This window comes from Cydia amplana, chromosome 7, assembly GCF_948474715.1.
Source record: "Cydia amplana chromosome 7, ilCydAmpl1.1, whole genome shotgun sequence".
NCBI lineage: Eukaryota > Metazoa > Arthropoda > Insecta > Lepidoptera > Tortricidae > Cydia > Cydia amplana.
Genome location: NC_086075.1, coordinates 14530433 through 14554771, shown reverse-complemented (window position 1 = coordinate 14554771; position 24339 = coordinate 14530433). Strand labels below are relative to the sequence as shown.

The 24339-nt window shown below is 37.9% G+C and overlaps 1 protein-coding gene across 6 annotated transcripts in view; it reads left to right on the top strand.

The window, feature by feature from the left end:
* Positions 1 to 20922, top strand: part of LOC134649537 (uncharacterized) — a 194213-nt gene extending 173291 nt beyond the window's left edge. For 4 of the 6 annotated variants that reach the window (XM_063504302.1, XM_063504304.1, XM_063504301.1 and 1 more), the window contains exons 6-13: positions 7692 to 7847; positions 9374 to 9430; positions 17841 to 17907; positions 18916 to 19436; positions 19590 to 19782; positions 20090 to 20262; positions 20350 to 20719; positions 20790 to 20922. In XM_063504302.1, coding sequence (XP_063360372.1) covers positions 7692 to 7847; positions 9374 to 9430; positions 17841 to 17907; positions 18916 to 19436; positions 19590 to 19782; positions 20090 to 20262; positions 20350 to 20719; positions 20790 to 20791 — 1539 coding nt within the window. In that variant the 3' untranslated portion in view covers positions 20792 to 20922. The remainder of the gene's footprint in view (positions 1 to 7691; positions 7848 to 9373; positions 9431 to 17840; positions 17908 to 18915; positions 19437 to 19589; positions 19783 to 20089; positions 20263 to 20349; positions 20720 to 20789) is intronic. The other 2 variants (XM_063504305.1, XM_063504306.1) reach the window with 2 other exon arrangements.
* Positions 20923 to 24339: the final 3417 nt, after the last annotated feature.

Sequence of the window (24339 nt, the reverse complement as noted above, 5' to 3'; positions counted from 1 at the left end):
TTCAGATTAAGATGCCAGACATCAAATCTGTCTAAAGGAGGCGTATCCATTCACCGCTCATACAAGTTTTTACTACCGTTGCGCGAGTGTTAGTAAATGTGGAGAGGAACGAGCGGCGACATCGGTTCCGATACTAACTGGGCGCGATAGCCATTCTAACCTCTTTAATATGTTCTGTGGATGCAACTGTGTGTTGTAGTATGAACATGTGGTGACCGCAAATTTTCGTATGTTTTCATAAAGAGGAGTCTATGAGAGGCGGTCTATGTTTTGCTGACTCGGAATATCGGCTATAAAATGTTATTGCCGGAGACTATGGTAGCTTTTGGTAGGTTTGGTAGCATTATGTCGCTCATAAATATTTACATGTATCGATAAGATTAGGTTGCATGTTGCATTGCTAGGTAGTTAAATTGGAACAGATGTAGAAGTAACTTTAGACAAGTATTATACATTGTTTGATTTTGATGCATGGTTTTTTAAAGAGTTTTCCTTCGTGTAAGAAATTACATACCTACAAGTTGTTTTTTCAACCTTTGGTTATACGTATTTTGCCATATATGTCTTTCATGACACCATACCCGGATTCGCGAAAAAAAAAAACCGGATGTCTTATTCATTTTGGCTGATCTGATGTCAATGTTTTCTAAAGAAAGCCACCTTCTTTTTTGCGATTTTGTGGCTGGTCGCGTAGTAAATGTTGCTCAATATGAAGTTCACATATATTTATTCACTTATCAAAAGAAAGTTTTTCTTTGAATTTTCTTAGTCTAATCTTACATGATGTGTTTATCCTTGAAATACGTTTATCATAGGTATTATGTATTATAAAAACTGGGCTACGAGTTTTTGCGAAAGTATTTCCGCAGCTCGTTCATCATGTGCCTACAGTATTTTCGCAATGTTTTCAATTTGGATTATGTTTTCGAAGAATTATGTTATGTGGAATCTCTTGGGAGTCTAGGTCTTAGTTTAACTGTACTTTAACTTATATTTATTTCAATATTACAAAATACAGTAGGTAAGTAAATTATTTTTGTTTCCATCTCTTTAATGTCTATTTTTGCGTGTTATGGATAATAAAAGAATATGAAGAGAAATATTTTACAGAAAAAATTAGGGTAATATTTACAAAGAATGAAAATGTAAACCAATAAAGGAGCCTGAATCGATATAGTTGATGTCTGTGAAGCGATACTAATTGAAATGTAGGAGGCACGCAAAATAACAATTATGGAATGAAAGATCGTTATGATACAGCTGATATAACTAAACGATTTTTATGTCATAAACGAATGAAATGTCTTTTGTTACCTGTGGCCGAACAAAACAAAATTAAATCATTGTTCACTAGTTTTGCCGTAATCAGTGTAAAGCTTCAACTTGTTATAATATGAATCAGTAGCTTGACTTAAGGTGACGGTAGAGGTGGGTAAATTTTCAGATTCTGTCAATTTACCCCATTTCACACACAAGCGCACTTCACGCACACTACCTCACTTTACTGGGACAGGTCACTGACCCATCAAGTTTTTTTTTAAGATAGCGTTTTGAGTTTAGTGGCCTCCTTTTAGGAAAAGCGTTCCATTGAAAGAAGAAAGAGAAACAATACATTTAATCTTGCTTTCCTTGTCTGTTCATGTCACACGTGACGTATTTAAATTCTAATAATTCATTTGGTTGTTGACAATTTTCTACATTATGGCTTTGTCGAGATACGCGTTTTCTAAAGTTAAACCGAATAAAACCAGATGTCATTAAGTCAGATGTAAAATTTTATTTACTACTCTATACGACTTTTCATAAGGCTCAAAATCAATTAAATGAGAATTTAAATAAATAAAGTTCCGGCAGGGTGCAAAATTTAATTAAGGCGGACAAAATAAAATTTGAAAATATATGGAAACAGTGTTGGCTAATGTACCCCTAATATCTTTACCGATTTATTTTTATGTGGTATATTCGCCTTTTGTTTCACTATTAAATTAATACAATTAAAATAAAAAATATTATACCGGTATTCCACCGGTATTATTTCAGTGCTGAAGCGATTATCTTCGATCGTAGCCTTGATAATGTAGGTGTTGATAGTTACTTACGGCGGTAGGAGCGGCAATGAACCCCGTGCAGAGTAGAACGTGAGGTGCGTTGGGATAAGTGCATATATCTACTTATAATTCTTTGGCTGGTTGGTAACCCTCTATATTTTATTTTTTGTTTTACTGTTATTAGGTTAAGGGAGTTTTAGGGAGTGAAAAAAAAAATTATTTTCGTTGAATATTGATATGCGCTCGCGTGATTGCCGATGGATTATAATTAGACAAAAGAACTTGTTTTCCACGCATCGACTGTAGATCCCTATGACACTTTTTCCAAGTCTTCTCCAATAATGTTTATAACGTATTTTAATTACCTACCTTAAATGTTACATTTCTAAATATTTTTTTTGTGCTATACATACTTCAAAAAAATCGCTGGATGCCTAGCGGTAAGAGCGTGCGAATTGCAATTCCGGCTCGTACCAATGAGTTTTTCGGAACAAGTACGAAATATCATTTGATATTTACCAGTCGCTTTTCGGTGAAGGAAAACATCGTGAGAAAACCGGACTAATCCCAATAAGAGCCTAGTTTACCCCCTATAGGTTGGAAGGTCAGATGGCAGTCGCTTTCATAAAAATTAGTGCCCACGCCAATTTATGGGATTAATTGCCAAGCGGACCCCAGGCTCCCATGAGCCGTGTCAAAATGCCGGGACAACGCGAGGAACATGATGATGATGTGACACATACTTCCAAAAAAATCTACAAATATTTTACGTGACAACTGCTTATAAGTAAATATTATGTAGGTACACTTATAAAGTATAAAGTAGAAAATATCTTATAGGTACATAATATAAAAACCGATCATGTACGAGTAGGATTCACTATGGGTTCCACAGTTACACATTTTTATTGCATATTTTTTGTTTAAGACCAACTCACCTATTATAAGGACATAGGTCTTCCATTAATCTTTTGGCGTTGAACTATTTTTTGTATATGTATTTATGTAATACAATTCTGAGTTAGGTTATGGTACATTTTTGCTCACCTACTTATAATTATGTATTATATCTGATATGTCACATGATACCAAAAATCGCCGCAAAGTTAAAAGTTCATTTATTTACGTTACTCATCTTCGGATCACCGACTTACTACTTCCTTACTTGACATATGTGTACTAAATTTCAATTGAACTAGTCCAGTAGTTACGGTGAAAATTGGCTTTAACAAAATGGCAGACACACGAGTGATCTTATAAGGGAGATTATTTTCCTTGAGTGAATGGTATGCATTTACCCCAATGCACCTCACGTTCCACGCGGCGCGGCGTAATCTGGCCCCTATTTCACCACGGTGACAGGTACGACAAAAACATCACTGTTATTGACGCCATAGGCATCCATGGACTACAGTTACCGCTAACACTGATTTAAACTTTCACGATTTTTACACATTATTAAATTGTACAACGGAACCGCAAAACGTTCAAGCGGATAAACAAGACCAAGTGCGGGTAGTTCGAAAAACTCGCGCGGTTAGAAGATGCTGATGTCAACTTAAGCCAGTCTTCTCCGAGACCACGGGGACAACGCCGTCCTCGAAACGTCGGAGGTAAATCTTAAAACTTAGATACGCGATTAAGTCCCGTTGTACAATTTAATAATACAGTTACCGCTTACCATCGGGCGGGCCGTATTCGTGTTTGCCACCGTCATTGTACCTATTATTTAAAAAAAAACTTTGTTATATCGGATAAAACAGACATTTCTCTCGCGAAAAAATCTTGTGACAATTGTCACAAGATTTTTCAAAGAATTTTCGGTAAGTCTTGACAGGAAATGAGTTCTGTGTCGCAATTTCGATACAGTTGCCGTGTTTCTTGTGACAATTATCATTAGCTTCGCAAAATAAGAATTTTTTAGTGGCAATATAATGGAGTTTATTTATTTATTTATTAAAATGTTGGTGGCAAACAAGCACATCGCCCGTCCGATGGTAAGCGGTTACCGTAGCCTATGGAGGCCTGTGACGTCAGCAACAGTGATGTCGACAACTGTCGCACCTGTCACCGTGGTCGTGGTGAAATAGGGGCCAGTAACTACCTAATAATCGCAGTGGTCTTAAGTGTCACAGACCCTACTGGCGCTTAAGTCCTTTATGACAATTTCTGCCTATTTTAAATTGTTCAAAAAAAAAAGAAACCGAATAATTATATCGGACTACCGAATTTTCACGAGAATCAGTTGAGAAATGTGATATGCAAAGGAGAAGAATTCGGACATACGAAAGCATTTTTGCCCAAGCTGAAACGGAGACCTTCGCCAACGCTCGGTCAATGATGGTTTAGGTACAGCTAGCTGCAGAGAAAAGGTACCACCCCTGCATACAATTATCTATCTGGTCGTACCTTTTCTCTGCAGCTGACTGTACACCTATAAAAATGGTTGTCCCTGCTGTAATTTTATACCGGTACCGTACTTTGTATTTCAACCGGTATAGTTTTACCTTCAAAACGAACCGGTATTGATAAATAATAACGGTACCATACCGCTTATACCGTAAAGAAAGCATGATGCAGTCTCTGCTTTGCACAATTATTGTGTGGACAAAATTCTTATAATCACCGAAACATACATACCTACGCACATAATGTCATTGAAATAAAACATTGTTATTTTATAGTAAATTTATATAATACTCGATATATACACATAACAATAACCAGACCGCAGCGGTATTAGCCTGTAAGCTTCATCTCTTGTCTCCAAATCCGCAAAAACTAGTTAGTACTAAATGCTGGTCTTGCTGTTATTTTATTCTTGAAGATTATGGCTTGTTTCTTGATTATTGAGAACAGCACGTAATCGCACACATATAGACGGAACGAACGGCAACAAAGTAGGTGTAGACACTAAGACTTTCAGGTATTAAACGAATTACGCTTCGTATTAATAGGTAAGTAATATTTAAATGAATATATAATATTCTCTAACGTAAATACAAGATTACAATTGACATCAAATGTCATTGACGTACAGAAGTCATATACTTTTTTTTAATGACGCAAAATTGATACCAGCATAATGAAAATCAATCCCAATCAGTAAAACGAGTCTTTAAACTTTTTTCATTTTAAGCGGGTTTTGAAGGAACAAGTTACTTAAATTCAATTGTAATCGTATTGTTTTAGGATAGTTTACTGCTGTTTTCGATCGTTACGACCTGTAAATAACAACAAATCAAATTTTAAATAAATGTATTTACCCTATTTTTTGAAATAAAATTTATCTACTGGTATACATTTTCGTATGCGTATATGATGAAATGTCTAAATAATGTCAAAAACGAGCTACGACGACGTACACGTCTGCTTCGATCCAAGGCCAGCGGCCATCTGACTCGAAGAAGAATTTTGAGTGATGTCGTCAATGTATGGAAATTGTACGAAAGTTTACATTTGGGATTGAATTTTTGTGTTGTATTTGTGAGTAAAAATATAAGTAGATAATAATTTGCTAGTTTAGTTATCTAGCTTTCAAAATCACACAACAACTCAATTACTGTTAAAGGCAAAACTGTAATGCGTGTTGCTCAAACGGAACTCCATATTTTGATTTTTGGATACTTTTAGTGTCGATTTGTAGAGAATTACAGCAAATAAAAAATATTATGCCGTGAAGAGCCGGTACACGGCTTCTTCGTGAACAAATTTACGTATAATTTAATGCAGTTATTAAACATTTCTTGAACAAATTGATTGCACAAAGTGAGCTCTAAATCGAAAACGTCATATACCGTCCCCTTAATGAAAATTTAGTGTTTCAAGCATTTGCACGAACCCGCCACCAAAAAGCCACTTCTATAAATCGAAATCGAATCATTTTAAAACATACATAGCTTCCGAATGAAACTTGCAGTTAAAATTTCAATGTTAGCCATTGCCATTATGCCTACTTGAATAAACTATCTTATCTTATCTTTATTAGCAAAACTTTAACGACAGTCGATGAGTCTATTAGTCGGATACTTACGATTTCCTCATTCAAAGAGGCTTTAACGGAAAATGATTTTTAAAATTTAGAGTGTGTAATTTTGATAAGGCGGCAATAAATTCAGAAAGGTTCGAATTTAGGAAGCGTAGGGTTGTCACATTATAGGCCCATTGTCGGCTATTCGCATTATTCCCTTATCAAGCTGGAAGTTAATGGGCGAGCTTTGTGCCCTCTATGATAAATTGATTCGTCCATACATAGCCTCATTGTAATGTAGATATTCTTAGCTGCTTAAGTGTGGATGATAAATGAAATGTTTTTGTCTATTCTAGTGTATTTGGGTGTAGTGTTGCGCCTAGTTAGCTAATCTTATTTTCGCCATCTCACGCCCCGCCCTGTCAAACTTACAATTAAACATATGAATTTCTTTTTCTTTGAGTTCCGCAGTCTACCTTTATAGGCATTTCTATCTTACACTCAGTGTGTTATGCTAAAAATGCACTTACTTACTCGTTGATCGTTTTTTTCTGTTATTAAGTGAACTCGGGTATTCGGCCAAATGTTTTTAGCTCTATTAAGGAGTGCCCCAGTCATTGAGTACATATGATCCTATTGATTATTTATTTATAGCAGTGAACGAGTGTTATCATAGTAATTATTAAGTACACACACATTATTTACTAGAAAACATGCTCTTATGTCCTAAAGCATCTTAGTAAAAAGAGCTTTCAGGCGGTGTTTAATTTTGTTACTAAGTTAGTCTTTGTTATAACTTTTCTTTTAAGTTCTAGTTCAAGTTCTTTCTTGAGACACTAATAAGGATAGAAGAAAGTTTTTCCTTTTTATATTTGGCTTAACTATGGGCCCATGGCATTATATATATGCTAACTGCCATTCATTTGTAACAACATTTGTTAAAGAGATTTATAGCAAACAGTACAAGACAAAAGTTGATCCCAGAGCTATTTTTACTGAAGGAGCTCACAGGCTGTCTTAATAAAGACTGATACCAAAAATCAGGGACGCGTACTGAAACTTCATTACATAATTTATAAATGTAAAAGCTTTCTCGATAAGGCTTTCGGTCAATGTAATTTATCATACGAGCGGAACGACCGTGATTTGTAAAAAAGTTTCATCCTCTCAAGAAGTTTCCAGTGTATTAAAGGATCCTGTTTAAGAAAAATGACTAGTCAAGGACATGATAAATGATCATTTTTATAGTCTTCTTCAGTTTTAATGTTGATTTTATTATGAGGAAATTTTCTTTCTTTATTTTCATTGACCTAAATGAGGCAGAGATTCTTATTTTATGCAAATCAGTTCAGGTTTTCTAATATTGGATAATTGTAATGTAAACTTTAGTATCTGCGCGACCGAGAAATCTCGAAACAGGACATAATATACAATTGTAAATTTTTTGACTTTATAAATGTAGGTATGCTAAAATTTGACTGATAAGAAGTTGCACAGTAGAAAGGAATTCACAAAATAGTAGCTGGACAAGAAGCTAAGTTTTTCGAGGTTGTGTTTATGTTGCCTGATCATTCACAAATTATAAAAAGTACTTTCAAAATTATCACATACAGCATTTGTTTCCAAGAATACTCCCCTATCGCTAGTTTCAGCATCTAACCCATTTCCCCCAGGTGGACACCCCGGACAGCGTGCTGCAAAGCGGGCTGGGTCTGGGCCCGGGGCCCGACACGGCCCTGCGCTCCATGGTAGACCCGAGAGACTATGATCGCCTCCGCTTCTTTCAAATGAACGCCCAACCCAACACCTTTGAAGAGACTATACATAGGGTGAGCGCATTAGCTTCTCCTGCTTACGGATTTTGACAGACATCATTAACAAATCTAATTAATAATCTAAAGTTGAATGCATGATAAACAGTGGCCATTTTTGGACATGGATGTGGTTTAGTGGTCATGGCGTAAACACAAAGGTGGTTTTTAAAACCTATAAAACAGTTATAACCTTTAGGCGTAAAATAACTTGTAAAATATTTGGAGATTCTTTGTCTGTTAAAATCTTGTAGGAGGAAAAAGCTGTAGTCTGTTATCCTCTGAGTGGCAAATAATTTGTGTGTAGTTTATATTTTATATCCCTACAGCATTTTATTTCATTAATGATACTGGTTTCAAATTATCCTTACTCGATTTTTTTATGGCGTTTTTATTTTATTGCTGAACAATTTACTTAAATATTATAAATACATGTTTATTTAGGTATATAATCTAGTTTAGACACCCTTCCTCTGTTGCTTTAAAATTACAATATCGTTACTAGCATGTTTTGTTCTTATCTACGTTGAATATCTAAATTTAATAATATGTACCTATAATTAATACGAGTAATTTATTTTTCTATATTGTTATTATTTGCCAACGGAGAGTTAACAGGCTTTCAAAATTCAAAATTCTAAACAATGCATTTTTGGACACATTTTTATTCGGCATGCTCAAAAGAATTGGAGGTGGATCATTTTAATATTTTTGTTTACTCATTCTCTCGCCTTGTCTCATGGGTTCTTTAAAAAATAAACAAATATTGCAGTTAACAGTTTCATTAGTAGTAGAAAAATGAGCATGTTTTCATACTCAAAGTTATATTTTGTGTAAAATACGAAATTTGTTCTGCGGCCATTGAACTGGACAAGTTTGATTTTTTTATCACAGCGTCCTGCACTTCTTATGTTACTTTAAGTTGTACTTTATTATTTATAGTTTCCTCACACAGCATGAGTGCATGAAGTTAGCATTTTTTCAGAAATTCACAAAGTTGTCATTAAATTTATGTTATAATACACCTACACAATTTGACTGGTTTTACCATAGAGAAATATAGTAAGACAAGAGTGCTCACTCCAAACATCAGTTTTGATACCAAAAAGACTATTAATTTCAGTGTCTACATCTAGCATCGAGTAGCGGAACTATCAGTACTGCTACTTGACAATAGATGTAGTACCGACCGGAAAGTCTTATGTTGTTGAGCATTAATAGTCTTTTTGGTATCAAAACTGATGTATGGTATGGAGTGAGCAATCTATGTATTTTTTCTCTATGGTTTTACTGAACGTAAACATACGGATTTATCAATGTATATTTCATACTTATTTGTGTTCGTTTATTTGCAGTACTATACATTTTGTCTGCAATCTTTTATTGATATATGTATAATATATCACACTTTGATTCGATTATGATCGAAAACCAAATAAGACTTCTGATACAAAAGTATATCTTAATCAGCCTTCGTCATGGATGTCAAAAGGGGGCTTACTTTAAATTTATGCATTTAATGAACTCTCTATTCTTTGTTACAGTTAAAAGTTCAAGAAGCAATGAAGAAAAAAGACAAGATAGCAAGAGAACAGGAAGAGGTAATTTCCTTTACTTACATATGTCAACTAATGTAGACAACATAGTTTTTACGTAATTTTTGACAGTTATACTACCAACATTATAAAAACATCGTTATAGGTAAATATACACAGTGTTATAAATAAATTACCATCCGGTCTCAAAGGACAAACATAGTAAGCTCAATATCTATGTAAATAAATAAAAAATATTAAATTTGCATACGTTAGATCAGTGGTAGTAGTGACTACTACTAATTCATACAAAAGTAATCTGAGCCTCCTACATAACCGAGTCAGTGCTTGTTTCCGTATGAAATACAGCCCTCCTACTGTTTGCACTAGCATTACACGGAAAGGCCGTTACCATCCCAACTTATCCGCTCACATCCAAAACGTAATCTGATGTGAGAGTCGCAGTAACATGTAATCTTCGAGTGTCTCGAACATTCGACGCGCGAGCCGAACCGCGGGCTAATCGTGCCCTAATCTCAAGCTAAGCCTATTAGAGGCAGTTGTATCGCTTCCCTTCGAAACTTCGGAAGCCCTTGCTCAGCACATTTAGAACTCTCGTAAAACTATGAGACCCTGCGTTGGAATATCGAACATTGAAATTTTACTGCGAGTTAAGTGTCTTGAGAGAACGGAGGTCTTCTTATAAAACACCGATGAGGAGGTATTTACTTTATTTGATTTTACAATTACGAGTTTAATTCAATATAGTTTAGAAGCGCGAGGGTGTACCGGTACACCGAGCGATTCGGAGCTCACGTGTAGCCTGGTCGCTGGATGCGAACTAGATGAGGACTCGATGAGAACTGTCTTCCGCTGGTCGGGATGGCCGCTTATATTCATCCCGAAACCGTGGGGATGCGTTGTCTGGAGTCACGTAGGCCATGAGAAGTTTCTGGAGCGTTTATGCTGTCGCTGCCATTAAGATAATGAAGAGTCGATCCCGTGGGACCGGCATTAATTGACAACCGCCATAAAATAGGTGATGCATTACATGCGCCTGTACTTGTATCAAAGGGTGCGTTTGTTTATCCCATTAGGTGCGTCTGCATTCCTTCTATCGACGCTGAAGATAATCTTTAATGTCTTGCCGTCGGTGTGTTGCTGGAGGTCGGGGATACGTGGGAAGCGTTCCTTAACTCCTCCCCCCTTAAGAGAGAACTAAGGGTGTAACTTGTTACGCCCGTGTTCTCGATGCTGCTGCGGCGTTGGGTGCACTTGAGGTATATGGCGCACCCGATGAGGCACATAAATATGCTTATGCTCCACACGCTGGGTATCCAAATATGTTGATGTATGTTTGATTTGATTGTTGATTCTAATGGCTTCAGGTGTATTTGTAAATCTTCATCCGTATATTGGATCTTATCTGTTTTTTGTTCTAAGTGCATCTGTATCTGCTGGACTTCTTCTTTGAATAGATTGTTGGTTTTCGAGATCACTTTAGTATATAGGTTCGCCATCTGTAGTTCACAGCCGGGATTAAGGTGTAGTTTATATGGCCCTTGGATGACTTCGTAAAACGTTTCATTGCAATTGATGGTTACTCGTTGTGGTCCTCTTGAGTATAACAGGAAATTGCCGTCGTTTATTGTTGTGATAGCTTCCTCTTCTTCTAGTTTCGTCGTAAGGCACGTGTGATTGTTTTTGAGAAGCAGAGCTTGATGGATGCAGTCAGGTGTTTTATTGGAGTCCTTCCACCAAACGTGTTTGCAGACCATCATGGTTTTCTTAGCTTTGCATTGTTCAGCACTTGGGTAGGCGTACCATGAGTTTTTAATGAGGATTGAAGGTTTTTGGATTTCGAGGATTAGACCATCATGAGTCGGGAAAGGGATGAGGTTGTATGCATTACCACTTTTGGCTTTAATTTCCGCTATTTTTGCAACAAAGTGTATGACATTACTAACAGTGTAAACCATAATACGATCGACTTCTACATTGTTTGCCTCCTCAAAAATGTCTTTACAAGGTATTCCTGGCTTAGCTAATGTTATGCCTAACTCTAAGATATTAATTATATCTTCCATTAATATAAAAGTAGTTAAAATATCAATATTTGCCTTATTAGTAAAACTTACTTCGTACATAGTGTTTAAACGTTTTGTAATGCTTTTAAGCCTTAAGTCAACTTTGTTAATAGTTTCGTTTAAGTTGTTAAGTAATGTTTCTTGGTTATTTGTAAGGGTTTGAATATTGTTATTAATTTCTTTTAAATCATTCGCATCAAGGTTTCCAGCTATAAATTTAACAATTGTTCCAAGACCATCAATAAGGCCGCGTTTGGATCGACCAACGTTTTGGTTCATTAATCCTTTTAATCTTCCTAATAAATGGGTATAAAGACTGTTAATGTGGTAATTATCAGTTTGAACTCTATTAGACATTAATTTGTTAAGGATGTTAAGGATTTCGGTTAGATTACATCTTTTGGTTAGATATCTGTAGCCTTCTATTTCTGCAATTGGTCCTATTTTTTTTGAGGTATATGCCATTGGGATTTTCTAACTTCTTGATTTGGTAGGGTTGACTACCCTGGACTTGGAGGAACCTGTAACAACAACAGGCCTCAATTTATTTGCTGCTCGTCGTTTACCTCGACTATCCAAATATATTTTTGGGGCTTTTGTGTCGCGAATGTAGGTTTTTCGGCGAGTACAAAATACGTTAGCTTGTTTATTAGTGGTTGGGAGTTTTTCGTGAGTTTCGACTATTGGGGCTGGTAATTCGGTATTCTTATTATATTCGTCTGTTCTTTTTATTTGAGCATCCCGTTTTATTTTGTATATATAATCGTAAACCGTTTTTAAATGTTCTCTATGTTTTTCCAATAGAGTATTTAACAACTGTGAATCATGGAGAAAGTTAAACAAAGGTTCCGTTTCAATATGTCCAAATAAGATTTCATGTGGAGTTAATTTTGTGTCTGATTGTATCGAGCTGTTGTATGCTATTAATGCGAGTTTCATTTTGTCATCGTGCGGTAGTTTATTTTTATATTGTTCACTAAGCAATCGACAATGTTCTCTCAAAGTTGAGTGGAATCTTTCGACGATCCCGTGTGATGCTGGATTATAAGGCGTAGTGAAATTAATCTTAATGTGATATAAATTAACTAATTCCTTAAGTAGTGCGAATTCTTTTCCTGCGTCAGTCGTTATTTCTGCAGGGACACCATAGTGTGCAAAGTAAGAAAGAAGTTTTGACATAACTGTTGAGCTATTTTTATCTTTTAATCTTTTAACTACTGCGAAACGAGAGAATCCGTCTACTATAGATAAGTAAAGCTTGCCTTCAATATCAACAACATCGCAAAAAATATGATTAAGTGGTCGCAAAGCTATTGGTGGCAATAACATTGGTGGACGCATTGGATGCCGTTCGTATTTGCCTGCCTTACAAATAGAGCAGTTATTAATATATTCGCGGATATCGGACATAATATTTTTCCACCAATATTTCCTACTAATATGCATTAAAGTTTCGGTAATACCGCGATGATTCGTTTTTCCTTCGTGATAACTTTTTATGATATCGATTTGCTTTTCCTTTTCAACTACGGTTTCCACTATTTCAGTACAACGAGTTATACGAATTTGAGGATTATGTTCTTTAGTGAGGATCTTTACCATTTCTTGATATAATTCATCTACGTAAAAGAAAGCGTAATAGTGAATACCTGGTTTTAAATACTCGCGTGCAAGTTTCCTGAGTGCTTCTCCTGGTCGTTTAGATGTATACAGGCTAACTTCTATGATTTCGTTACCGTCTTCCTTTCGCACGTTTATATTATCTAATTTATTGTGTAGTTTAAAATAAATTTGATGTGGCTTTTTATTTATGACATCATTCATAATAGGAATTCCCTGGTGTATGTTGTCATCTTGTGAGTGCTGTGTTTGGATTTCTTCGCGGTTATCATTGTAGTTAATTTGTTCATCCATGTCGCTACCGTTCTGAGCTAATATTGATTCATTATCGTTAAAATTAATTTTTACCCGTGACAAAGCATCTGCGTTCGAGTTAATAGAGCCTTGTTTGTATTTTATTTCGAAGTCGAATTCAGCTAGTCGAAGTCTCCACCTAGTTAACCTAGAATTGGGGTCTTTTAAAGACATTAACCAAGTTAAAGGTTTATGATCGGTGTAAATGATGAACTTACGACCATATAAGTACGGTCTAAAGTGTTTGCAAGCCCAAACTATCGCAAGTAGCTCTTTTTCAGTTGTAGAATATTTAGATTCTGTATCAGATAAAGTTCTAGATGCATAAGCGATTGGTTTTTCGACATTATCTTCTTTCTGAGACAAAACCGCTCCTAACGCTATGTCACTAGCGTCTGTGGTAACAATAAATTGTTGATCAAAATCTGGATACTTTAAAATAGGTTCGTTGGTAATTAATTCTTTTAGCTTCTGTACTGACTTTAAAAACTCATCATCTATTATAATCTTGGCGCGTTTTTTTAAGCATTTAGTCAATGGTTTTGTTATTTGAGCATAGTTATTAATGAATCTCCTATAATAGCCTGTCAATCCCAAAAAGGATCGTATTTCTTTATCGGTTTTTGGTACTGGGAAATTAACTATGTCTTGTACTTTGCGTTGGTTAGGTGTTAGACCGTTAGGTGTTAACTCGTGTCCTAAGTACTCTACATGTTTTTGAAGAAACTCAGATTTATCTGGTTGTATTTTTAAATTATGTTGTCGCAAGCGTTCAAATACTTTTCGTAATTTTTGTATGTGCTCGTCCAACGAAGTTGAGTAAATGATTATATCGTCTAGATATACGAGGCATGTATTATATAAGAGGTCGCGTAATATTAAATCCATTAATCGTTGAAATGTAGCCGGAGCGTTTTTTAAACCAAAAGGCATGCGTAAAAATTCCCAATGTCCGTGATTAGTTGAAAACGCAGTTTTTTCGATATCTTCCTCGTGCATTTCTATCTGATGGTACCCACTCGCGAGGTCTAGCGTAGTGAAGTACTGAGCTCTACCTAATTTATCCAATATTTCCTCTATATTTGGCAGAGGATATTTATCTTCGATTGTCTTTGCATTTAATTGCCTATAGTCTATGACCATGCGCCATTTAACCTTACCGGATGCGTCAGGTTTTTTAGGTACAATGTGAACAGGACAACTCCAAGGGGAATTAGACTCACGAATAATGCCATTTTTAAGTAACTCGTAAACTTGTTTGTCTATTTCCTCTTGTTGTTTTGGTGGTTTCCTGTAATTGCGCACATAAATGGGTGTATCATCTGTCAAACGTAATTTATGTTTAACTGTATGGGTAAAGGTAAGTGGCTCTTGACCCGTATGAAACACGTCTTTAAATTCGTGTACTAACTTGGTAATTTTAGCTTTTTCTTCCATATTCATGTGATCCGTTCGAATCGTTAATTTACTAGCTTCCGTTTTGTTTATTTTAACATTGTCTAATACTTCCGATACAGATTTTAATCCATTCGGTATTGGTTGTAAGAAATTATCAAAATTATTTTTGAATTTTTGGGGCCTAGGACTTAGGTTTGTGACACCTAATCTATATTTGCCATCTATCACTGACACTAATGCACAATTAATGAGGACGGTGTTTGTCCCGATTTCAGGGATAAAGTATTCGCCGTCCGGTTTGTTAGATACACATGTAATTAGATTATCCGAGAGCGGATCGATTTTTGAGATTTTCTCCGGATAGTCTATGCTAATTGAAATTATTTTGTTTGGCATGATAAGTTCACACTTTTTTTGGATGAATTATTGCGTTAAGCTTTAAAATCAGGTCCCATCCTATCATTCCCGCATATTTGGGGTCAAAGTCATAGATCAAAAATTCATGTTCTATGTCTTCGCCTAACGGGTATAATTTTAAATTAATAGCTCCTCGATGTTTTGTTTTACTATGAGCAGTCGTAATTGTAAACTCTTTATCGATAACTTTATTATTAAAATTCCTATTAGACTTTAATATTGATGATCCAATAAGGCACCTATTACTACCAGAATCTATTAAGATTTTTCCTCCCCATTCATCTATAGTGATATATGGGAGATGATCTTTATCTAAATAATTTAATTTTACGTCAATTCGTTTTGTGGTCCTGTTTCTTGAAAAAAATCATCGCCATCATACGTGTTGGGGTCATAATTATGTTCGTAATTACCATTATGTTCATTGGTATTTATTTGTGTATTAAAAACTTCTACCGGTCGCGGTCTTGGCGGACGATTTATAGGTCGCCTACTAGTCGCGGTTCTCATTGAAATATCACTATCTAAATGGTCAGTTAATCTTTGAGGTTGGTGTTTTGGCGGGTATGTTTGTCGCCATTGTTCCGGAGTTGGTCGCGGTTGGTTGGCCCAATGCATTTGATTGTTGTTGTTATTTAACTGCAGATTAGGATAAGATATTTGTGCGAATTGGTTAGATTGGTGTTGATTTACGCGGTTTTGATTGAAATTCGGTTTTAGTACAGTATGTTGATTATAGTTTTTATTATTATAGTTAAATCTTGGATTAGATTTAAATGATTTTTCTTGTTTTCTCTGGAAGTACTCGGGGTGGACTTCTAACTCGTGTTTTAATTGATTATACGCGTCATCAAAAGTGGTGTGTTGCGCGGAACGGATTAATCGATCAGTCGCGATATCCAAGTGTTTACATAATTGGTCGATGCAAACGTTCTCCAAAATGGCTGTTGCTTGCGGTGAATCCGCTTTATTTTTCGCTGCGTACAAAAGTTCTTTTATTTTATCAGCAAATCCTAGAGCACTTTCGTTAGGGAACCGTTTAATGCGAGTGATTTCAGAAAGAATTTGTTCTATACTTCTAGTGTCACCAAATTTAGACCTTAAGGAATTTACAATTTCTTCTACCGTGTTGTTTGGCATGTGAGCAATTGCTTTAATTGCTTCCCCGCGTAACTTGCTTTTTAATATAATTGGAAACAGGGCCCTTGCGTCAGCGTCTGCTGCTCTAGCTAACATAGTAACTTGATTTAAAAAGAAATCTAAAGTTTGTCTATCACCTTCATATTTGGGCAAATATTTTTCGATCGTAGTATGATTCAGAGCCATTTTGATATTAAATTAATTAAATCCTATCACAGAATAGAACTGTCTCTTTTTTTTTTTAAAGAAAAAAAAAATGGTGGAAATGCGTACAAAATAATTAGGAAAATGAAAGGAAAATGTAGGAAAACTCACAGGGTAGCCGCCAGTGCGATGAGTACTGTGGTCTTCATAAGGCAGTGGTCGAATCTCTTCAGGTTGAAACCTTCCAGTTCGCGCCGACGATGTGTAGCCGCTGCTCGCTGGGAGACTCGCCCGTCGCTGTCACCAGTTAAGTGTCTTGAGAGAACGGAGGTCTTCTTATAAAACACCGATGAGGAGGTATTTACTTTATTTGATTTTACAATTACGAGTTTAATTCAATATAGTTTAGAAGCGCGAGGGTGTACCGGTACACCGAGCGATTCGGAGCTCACGTGTAGCCTGGTCGCTGGATGCGAACTAGATGAGGACTCGATGAGAACTGTCTTCCGCTGGTCGGGATGGCCGCTTATATTCATCCCGAAACCGTGGGGATGCGTTGTCTGGAGTCACGTAGGCCATGAGAAGTTTCTGGAGCGTTTATGCTGTCGCTGCCATTAAGATAATGAAGAGTCGATCCCGTGGGACCGGCATTAATTGACAACCGCCATAAAATAGGTGATGCATTACATGCGCCTGTACTTGTATCAAAGGGTGCGTTTGTTTATCCCATTAGGTGCGTCTGCATTCCTTCTATCGACGCTGAAGATAATCTTTAATGTCTTGCCGTCGGTGTGTTGCTGGAGGTCGGGGATACGTGGGAAGCGTTCCTTAACTTGCGCCATAAACTGATGCCGCACGAATTTGGGTACATGGTACGGCGATTGGTATGACGTCGGTTATTAATTTTTTTATTGGACTGAAAGTCGATATCTCCATACGAATTGAGTTGTACATACACGATTGGTTATTGATCGTATTTTGTTTTGTAAAATTTTCCGTTTTTCTCTTGCTATGTATCTTTTCAGACATACTGTATTGTAAAACTATTTTCTGCGTATTTATACTTCAGAAGTATTCAAATCTTCTTTTTGTCTAAGAATTTATTTCTTTGAATATTGCTTTTTATCGACGAACTTATTCTATAGGTAGAACATAATTTGTAAAGGCACATTGGAAACTTTTTCGTCATTTATCACCTTTAAGCCTCGTAATACATGACTTTCAGTTTTACAAGTCACTTACACAATTCTTGAATTATGGCGTAAAAAAGCTTATAAAAGTCTTGTTTGATGTTGGAACTTTTTAAAGTTATCTTTTCGGAAAATAACTAAAGGATTTTGAATTGATAAATATACGTGTTCGTCTGTTTGTTACAGATTTTAAGGGATATTAGACATGGACTGATGAACATGGGACGGGATGGTGTGCGTGGACCTTTTGGAGGTATGTTACACATGTTGGTCAACATATTAATACACTATATATTATATTCTACGCCTAAAGTAAATTATAATATAGGTACCTACATGTAAATAGTAAACAATCTTCATATGAACTAATTACATTTTGCTAAAGTGCATACAGTAGTAGTTACATCACAAAGATTCTGAACCATCACGAATGAGTAGTAATAATTAAATAATAGTAGTAATAATTACTACTGATACAAAAAACGAAGACTTAAGTACCTACTTTTGTACTCGTTCATGCTCATTTAAAATAATATGTTTGATGATCTACATATTCAATTCAATATAAATAATTTTGATAAACATTATTTTTAATATCGCATGCTGCTTGCACGATGTCGATTTTATACCTAATTAAGTTTTTGTATTCAGTATATCAGCGGGACGCTTATTTTTACAAAATTTGTAACTACTTAGTTGTTATGCAGAAAACGACCAACTCCATTTTTTTATTCAATGCTGATAGCTACTAAGTTAGGGTTTAAGACACTTTGACAAAAATAAAGAGTTGGTCGCTTTCTACAGAACTATGGTAATACCTCTTTCAATATTGTACTGTGTGCTTTTGTTGTGCATCGTCCATCGGTCATTATTGTCACGTTTCCGTTGATGGGCAAATCATCATTAAACTTCATCCACAATCCAAAGTGCCAAATAAAAGTCAAACAAATGACGTCTAACGCCCCGTATCATGAGCGGCAGTTATTTAACTCACCTTCATCCATCAGACATTTAATTTGCGTTAAATAAAAATCTACATGCATGTGTTTTAAAAATATTTTGCATCAAACCACGCACGGCTTTCCGATGTTCGTACACAGCTTTGAGAGCAGTGTTGTCAGTGATACCGCCACTTTGCGCCACCGGATTACGGATGGTCATTTTACGGTAAATTTTTTCGTAAATTATGTTCGCACGTTTTTTTATTTGCGCTAATGAAGGCTGCTACGCTGAACTAGTCTAATGACGAGCTCGTTTACAGACGACACGTATATGTACGACGACGAGGCGAGAGGCCTGTCCGGGCGAGGGCACTGGTATGACGAGCCGCCGTACGAGAGCGACCCCGAAGACTTTCTCATGGGCGGAGGAGCCCCGGCCGCCTCGTTTCAAAATGGCCGCGTGTGCTTCACTCTCAACCTCCGCAATGAATCGAGAGGTGAAGGCGTGATATCTCTCAGAACCGCCGGCGATATAAGCCTAGCGAGAGCCCCTCGACGGGGATTAATAATTCCACAGAGCGGACCCTACCCGACAACCGTGATCCCTTTACGAACAGCAAGAGACCGCGAGAGCGGGGATTACGCCGCGTCCGACATACAGTCCATAGGCTCGAGGCTGTCTGGAATATCGCTGGACTCCACGAGGTCAGAGAGGGATTCGAGGAGAGGCTACCGGCAAATGTCAGGATACCGGATAGGCGACCCACTATCGCCCGCTTCCTCGGATTACGAAGATCAAGAAAGCGAAACTGATTCACAGCATATAGCAACCGTGCACCAGGTATAAGACTTCTTTTCCGCGCTTGATTATGAATATAAATTGGTTTATTTCGAGATGAATTGGCATTAAAAATTAATAAATTTAGCTGAGCATCGCATATCGCTTTTGACTTGCAAGCCCTACTTCCACTTAGTATTTTTTTAATAATTTCAGTCGGCGGAAGAGTGCGAAGGGGTTTCCAACCTTGCAGGAAAAGTGCGGGGGCTTAGGCAAGATGTACAAAGAAAAATTTCAAGATTACGACAAGAGACCGGACCGGAAGGCACCGACCGGCGGATGAACGCAGACCAAGCGTTCCCTTGTTCTAATAGTTCGTTCGAAAGTCTTCCCAGCGGATCAGGCAGTAGTGAGTGGATTTATTGAGTTTTTGTCTGTGTTAATATAAATGATTTTTTGTAAATAAGTTTGTCTTTCCTTTCTTTGTACCAATAACTCCCCATATATTACTTACAGATAATAATGGTCTTGTAAATAGGTAGTAATTTTTTTACCAAGTCCTGCATAATCGTTACTAATCGCACTAACCAGTTTAATGTTGTCCTACCTATTCACAGTCTTACAAAGATGTACCTACAGGTATTTCTAGTTTCAATGTCGTGGTAATAAAAGGATCGGTAAACCGTAATGCCTAAGTCTAAACTATTTATGTCCAGGCACACAAGCATTGGTTCGAGCCGGTAGTAATCACTCATCTCTCTCGGCAGAAGAAAATATAGAATTAAGTCCGGCCGGGCGGAGCTTACTCGCGCCGCAAATGCTGTGCCGGGCGCGCGCGCTCGTCGATTTCGTGCCCAATATTTACGACAAAGATGCTTTGAGATACAAGGTAAGATACCATGCAAATTGCACAGCCAATTAACCGCACCATACCGCTGAACAACTTTCATAAACTCGAATCATTATTTGTTGACAGAAAGGGGACATCATCGAGGTAATCAACATGAACGCATCTGGGATCTGGCGAGGCGTTTTAAATAACAAAGTTGGAAACTTTAAATTCGCAAACGTTGAAGTACTATCCGACAGAGAAACGATGCGATCGAGGTCATCAAAATGGTGCAAGAGTCGGGAGAGGCTTTGGGAAACGCGACCAAGAACGGTGGAAGAATTGTTGAGGAGAATAGACTTACCGGAGTACACAGTGGCCTTTGCAAGAAATGGATACGAAGATATAGAACTCTTTAAAGAAATCGAACCATCCGATCTTGACTACTTAGGAATAATGACCCCTGAGCACCGCACTCGCATTCTTGCTGCTGTACAACTGCTGCACCAACTCGAATGTAAGTTTAGAGTAAACCTTCATGAGTATGAGTCGTCGTGTGATTACATTAATGACGTTTAGTGATAAAGGATTATTTCTGATTGTCTTAGGTGGCGGCGAAGGTGACTGTGAAGGAGAAGGCGGTGGCTCCAGTTCCGAAGGTGGTGATTCGCCGTTCGGTCGTCGGCAATTTCCCCGTGACTCCGGGTGTTATGAAGCGGGGGTCGGAGTCGGCGGAGTGAGAGTCCGGACGTCTCCTCTTGTCCACAGATCAGACGAACCGTCGCATCGGCCACCAGAGCCGGCTCCACAGGCCAAGCGATCCGTCCGTCGCCGACAGCCCGATGACGCCGAATGCGACAGAATCGAGCGTTACCCCGGTACCAATGCAGAAAGAATCACGAACAGGAGCGTCGGCTTGCCTGGGGGCGGCCGGGACGATACATGCGAATCAGATCACAGGCTTAACGTAGTCAAATTCGTGGCCGGCGGAGAGCCTTGCGTTTCGGAAAAGAGCAGCGATTCCGGTGTGAGTAGTTCTTCGCTGAGTTCGGCGCATCCTCATCGTCCCTGAGCGAGGCCCGCCGCGCCCGCGCTCGCCTAGGCACTGGCGCGGGCGCGAGCGCAGGCCGCGCTGCCGCCCGCAGCCCCCGGCCCCGCCGCAGAAGCAGAACCTTCCGAGCCGAACACCGAGTAAGGGCTCGACAGGCAGTCGTGTCACGTCTAAAGTGAATCAGTACTTCTGTCGCACATTCCACCTTATTCGAGTTTTACGCGCCGGTTACCGTGCATTGGATGACGACAATGAGAAGGGACTATCGAATATGCTTGCTAGGGGGCAGTGGGGGTTACCGTGGACGTTTTAGGTATTTCATCTATCAATCAGGCCGTTTTCGTAAAGAAAGCTAGCCGAATAGATAAGTAGAACGGCTGAAAAGAGCTTAGAAGTATGTAAAACACAGACAGACTTTGAATCATGGCATTTAAAGATTTAGAGATGTTTGTTCCGAAATAAGACTGATGGTTCTGTCTGGTCAGCTTTAAATACACTCGGGTGCAAAGAAATCGGACCACCCCAGCATTTTTATCATTTTTTCAATTTCTGTAAAAACTGTATGTGCTACTGTGACATATTATATACCTAATGAAAGGTTGGCTTTTCCTCTATAAATTGATGTGCTTTTCACAGGTTTACTTCCAATATTTTCAGGCTTTCAGGGCTAAGAACTTTGTCACCCTAAAAATGCATACTGGAGTGAAACTTATGCATAATGGGAAAACTGCGATTCTAAAGATATCAAGTAAAAATTAAAACAATTTTCAGCATTTTATTACCGTATATTGCCTCCTCTAGCCCTACGACATGCAGTCATTCGGTTTTTCATTGATCTTATGAATTTTTTTACAGTGTCTTGAGGGATGCCCGCCCATTCTTCTTCGATCGCAGTCTTTAGCTCCAGTAAGGATTCAGGGGCGGGATTTCTGGCCCGGATTCTTCTTTTCAGCTCGTCCCAAATGTGCTCGATCGGGTTTAGGTCAGGACTGCGGGCTGGCCACTCCATGACTCTGATGCCGACCTCCTCCAAGTACTCCTTAGTGATCCGGGCTGTATGCGGCCGAGCGTTATCTTGCATGAGGATGAACTCATCGCCGATATAACCCGCAAATGGGACCACATGATCAGCCAGGATTTCCTCCACGTACCGACGTGCAGTCAAACCGCCTGAATTCGGTCTGGTACCTGGCCCTGTGATGAACACAATGTCCGTCTTCGCTTCCAAAGAAATACCAGCCCAGACCATGATTGACCCCCCACCATAAGCAACACGTTCCTCGATGCAGCATTGAGAGAACCGCTCCCCAGGTCTTCGGTAGACTCGTACCCGTCCGTCATTGCCAGACAAAGTTATCCTGCACTCGTCGGAAAAAAGTACGGAACTCCATTGCTGAAGGGTCCATTCTTCATGTTCGCGAGCGAAGACGCGTCGTTGTCCACGATGTATTGGGGTGAGTTTTGGGCCATTTGCAGCTCTGTGAGCTGTCAATTCCTTCTCCTTCAGTCGTCTTCTAACTGTCCATCGGCTGATAGACACATTCCTGGTCTCTAGGAGCTTCTGCTGAAGCTGAACGGCATTCAGTCGACGATTTCGTAGCGAGGTAAGAACGATGAAACGGTCATCTCTCTCAGAAGTGATGCGAGTTCTGCCAGTTCCGGGTCTTCTGGATAACGTCTGATCTACGCGGAATCTCTGGAAGACACGTTGAACCGATGACTTCGATAGGTTGAGTTGTCGAGCCACTGCACGTTGACTAAGCCCTCCCTGCAATAGGGCAACTGCTTGGCCGGCTTCAGTCGAGGTAGTATCCATTTTTCTCCAGTTTTTCCAGGTTCAGGCGATGAGAGTAGTGTTCAGGAAGACGTACCAATCACGAATGATGCATAAACAATGATAATGACTGTTTTTATACCTAATGATAAGTGGTCAATTAGTGCATGCGCTAATGAGGCAGTTGGAGGGGGGTGATTTCCAGGCCCATATTTTGCACAATATCCATCCCCACTCCTGAATATTGATGTCATTTGATAGGGCAGAAAATTATCTACCACGTGGTATTTAAATTATCATGATCGAGGTTACAGTTTTTACACAAATTGAAAAAATGTTGAAAATGCTGGGGTGGTCCGATTTCTTTGCACCCGAGTGTACTTCTTCAATCTTATTGTATATGGGCATAGCGCCTATTATAATATTTGGTGTTATGTTCAATGTTGGAACTAAAAGCAATTTCTCTGGCACTAAATATTATTAGTGATATAATATTATTTTAACAATGTTAAAGAAGTAAATTTCATACCTAATTTATTGATGGAACAAGAGGAAAAATGGGTAACAGACGTGCTTGTAAGGAATCTATTTCCTTTGAAATAGATATATTACTTTCTTTCTAGTAATTAAATTTATGAGTTTTAAAGTTACTAGAGGAAATTACAGTGGCTTAGTCTTTGAAATCTTGTTATTGTGAATCGTATAGTTAGTTATGATATTTGATTAAAAATACTGTTTTGAAATATCTTGTATTAATCTATCATTCCTTTACTAAAATTAAAAGCATATCATAACGACGCCAACCTTATTTTAAGTTGCTTTTAAGCGTTATTTTCATAAACTCTGTTCAAAAATCACATTAAAAGTTCATTATGACAATACACAACCATTGAAAATGGTTTCTAATAGAATGCTGTCTCTCCGCTATAGTAAAATGTTCTTTTTGAACAGAGTAAAATATATATATCGATGAATTATAAGTTGTAGAAGAGGCAATAAGCCAGTTAGGACTGGGGCGTTGTAAGCGCAACATTTCGATAGCAATAATTGTAAATAAAGTTAGTAGATAGGCTAATTATTATTGTACGTTAAACTTTTTGTAATTTTTTAAGAGAGCTTTATGCGGGTGTCCGCATGTACAGTATAGTTGTAGGTGTCCCGGTGTGAGATTTTGAATTTCACCCAAGCTTCCGACTCATGTTTTTGTCGTTCGTACTTTATGGCTTTCACACTTGCGACTGGCTTGTGTCGTAAAATGACAAGTGTAGTTTTACTGCTGGCTGAAAATCTGACTTATTCTAGGGATTCGACA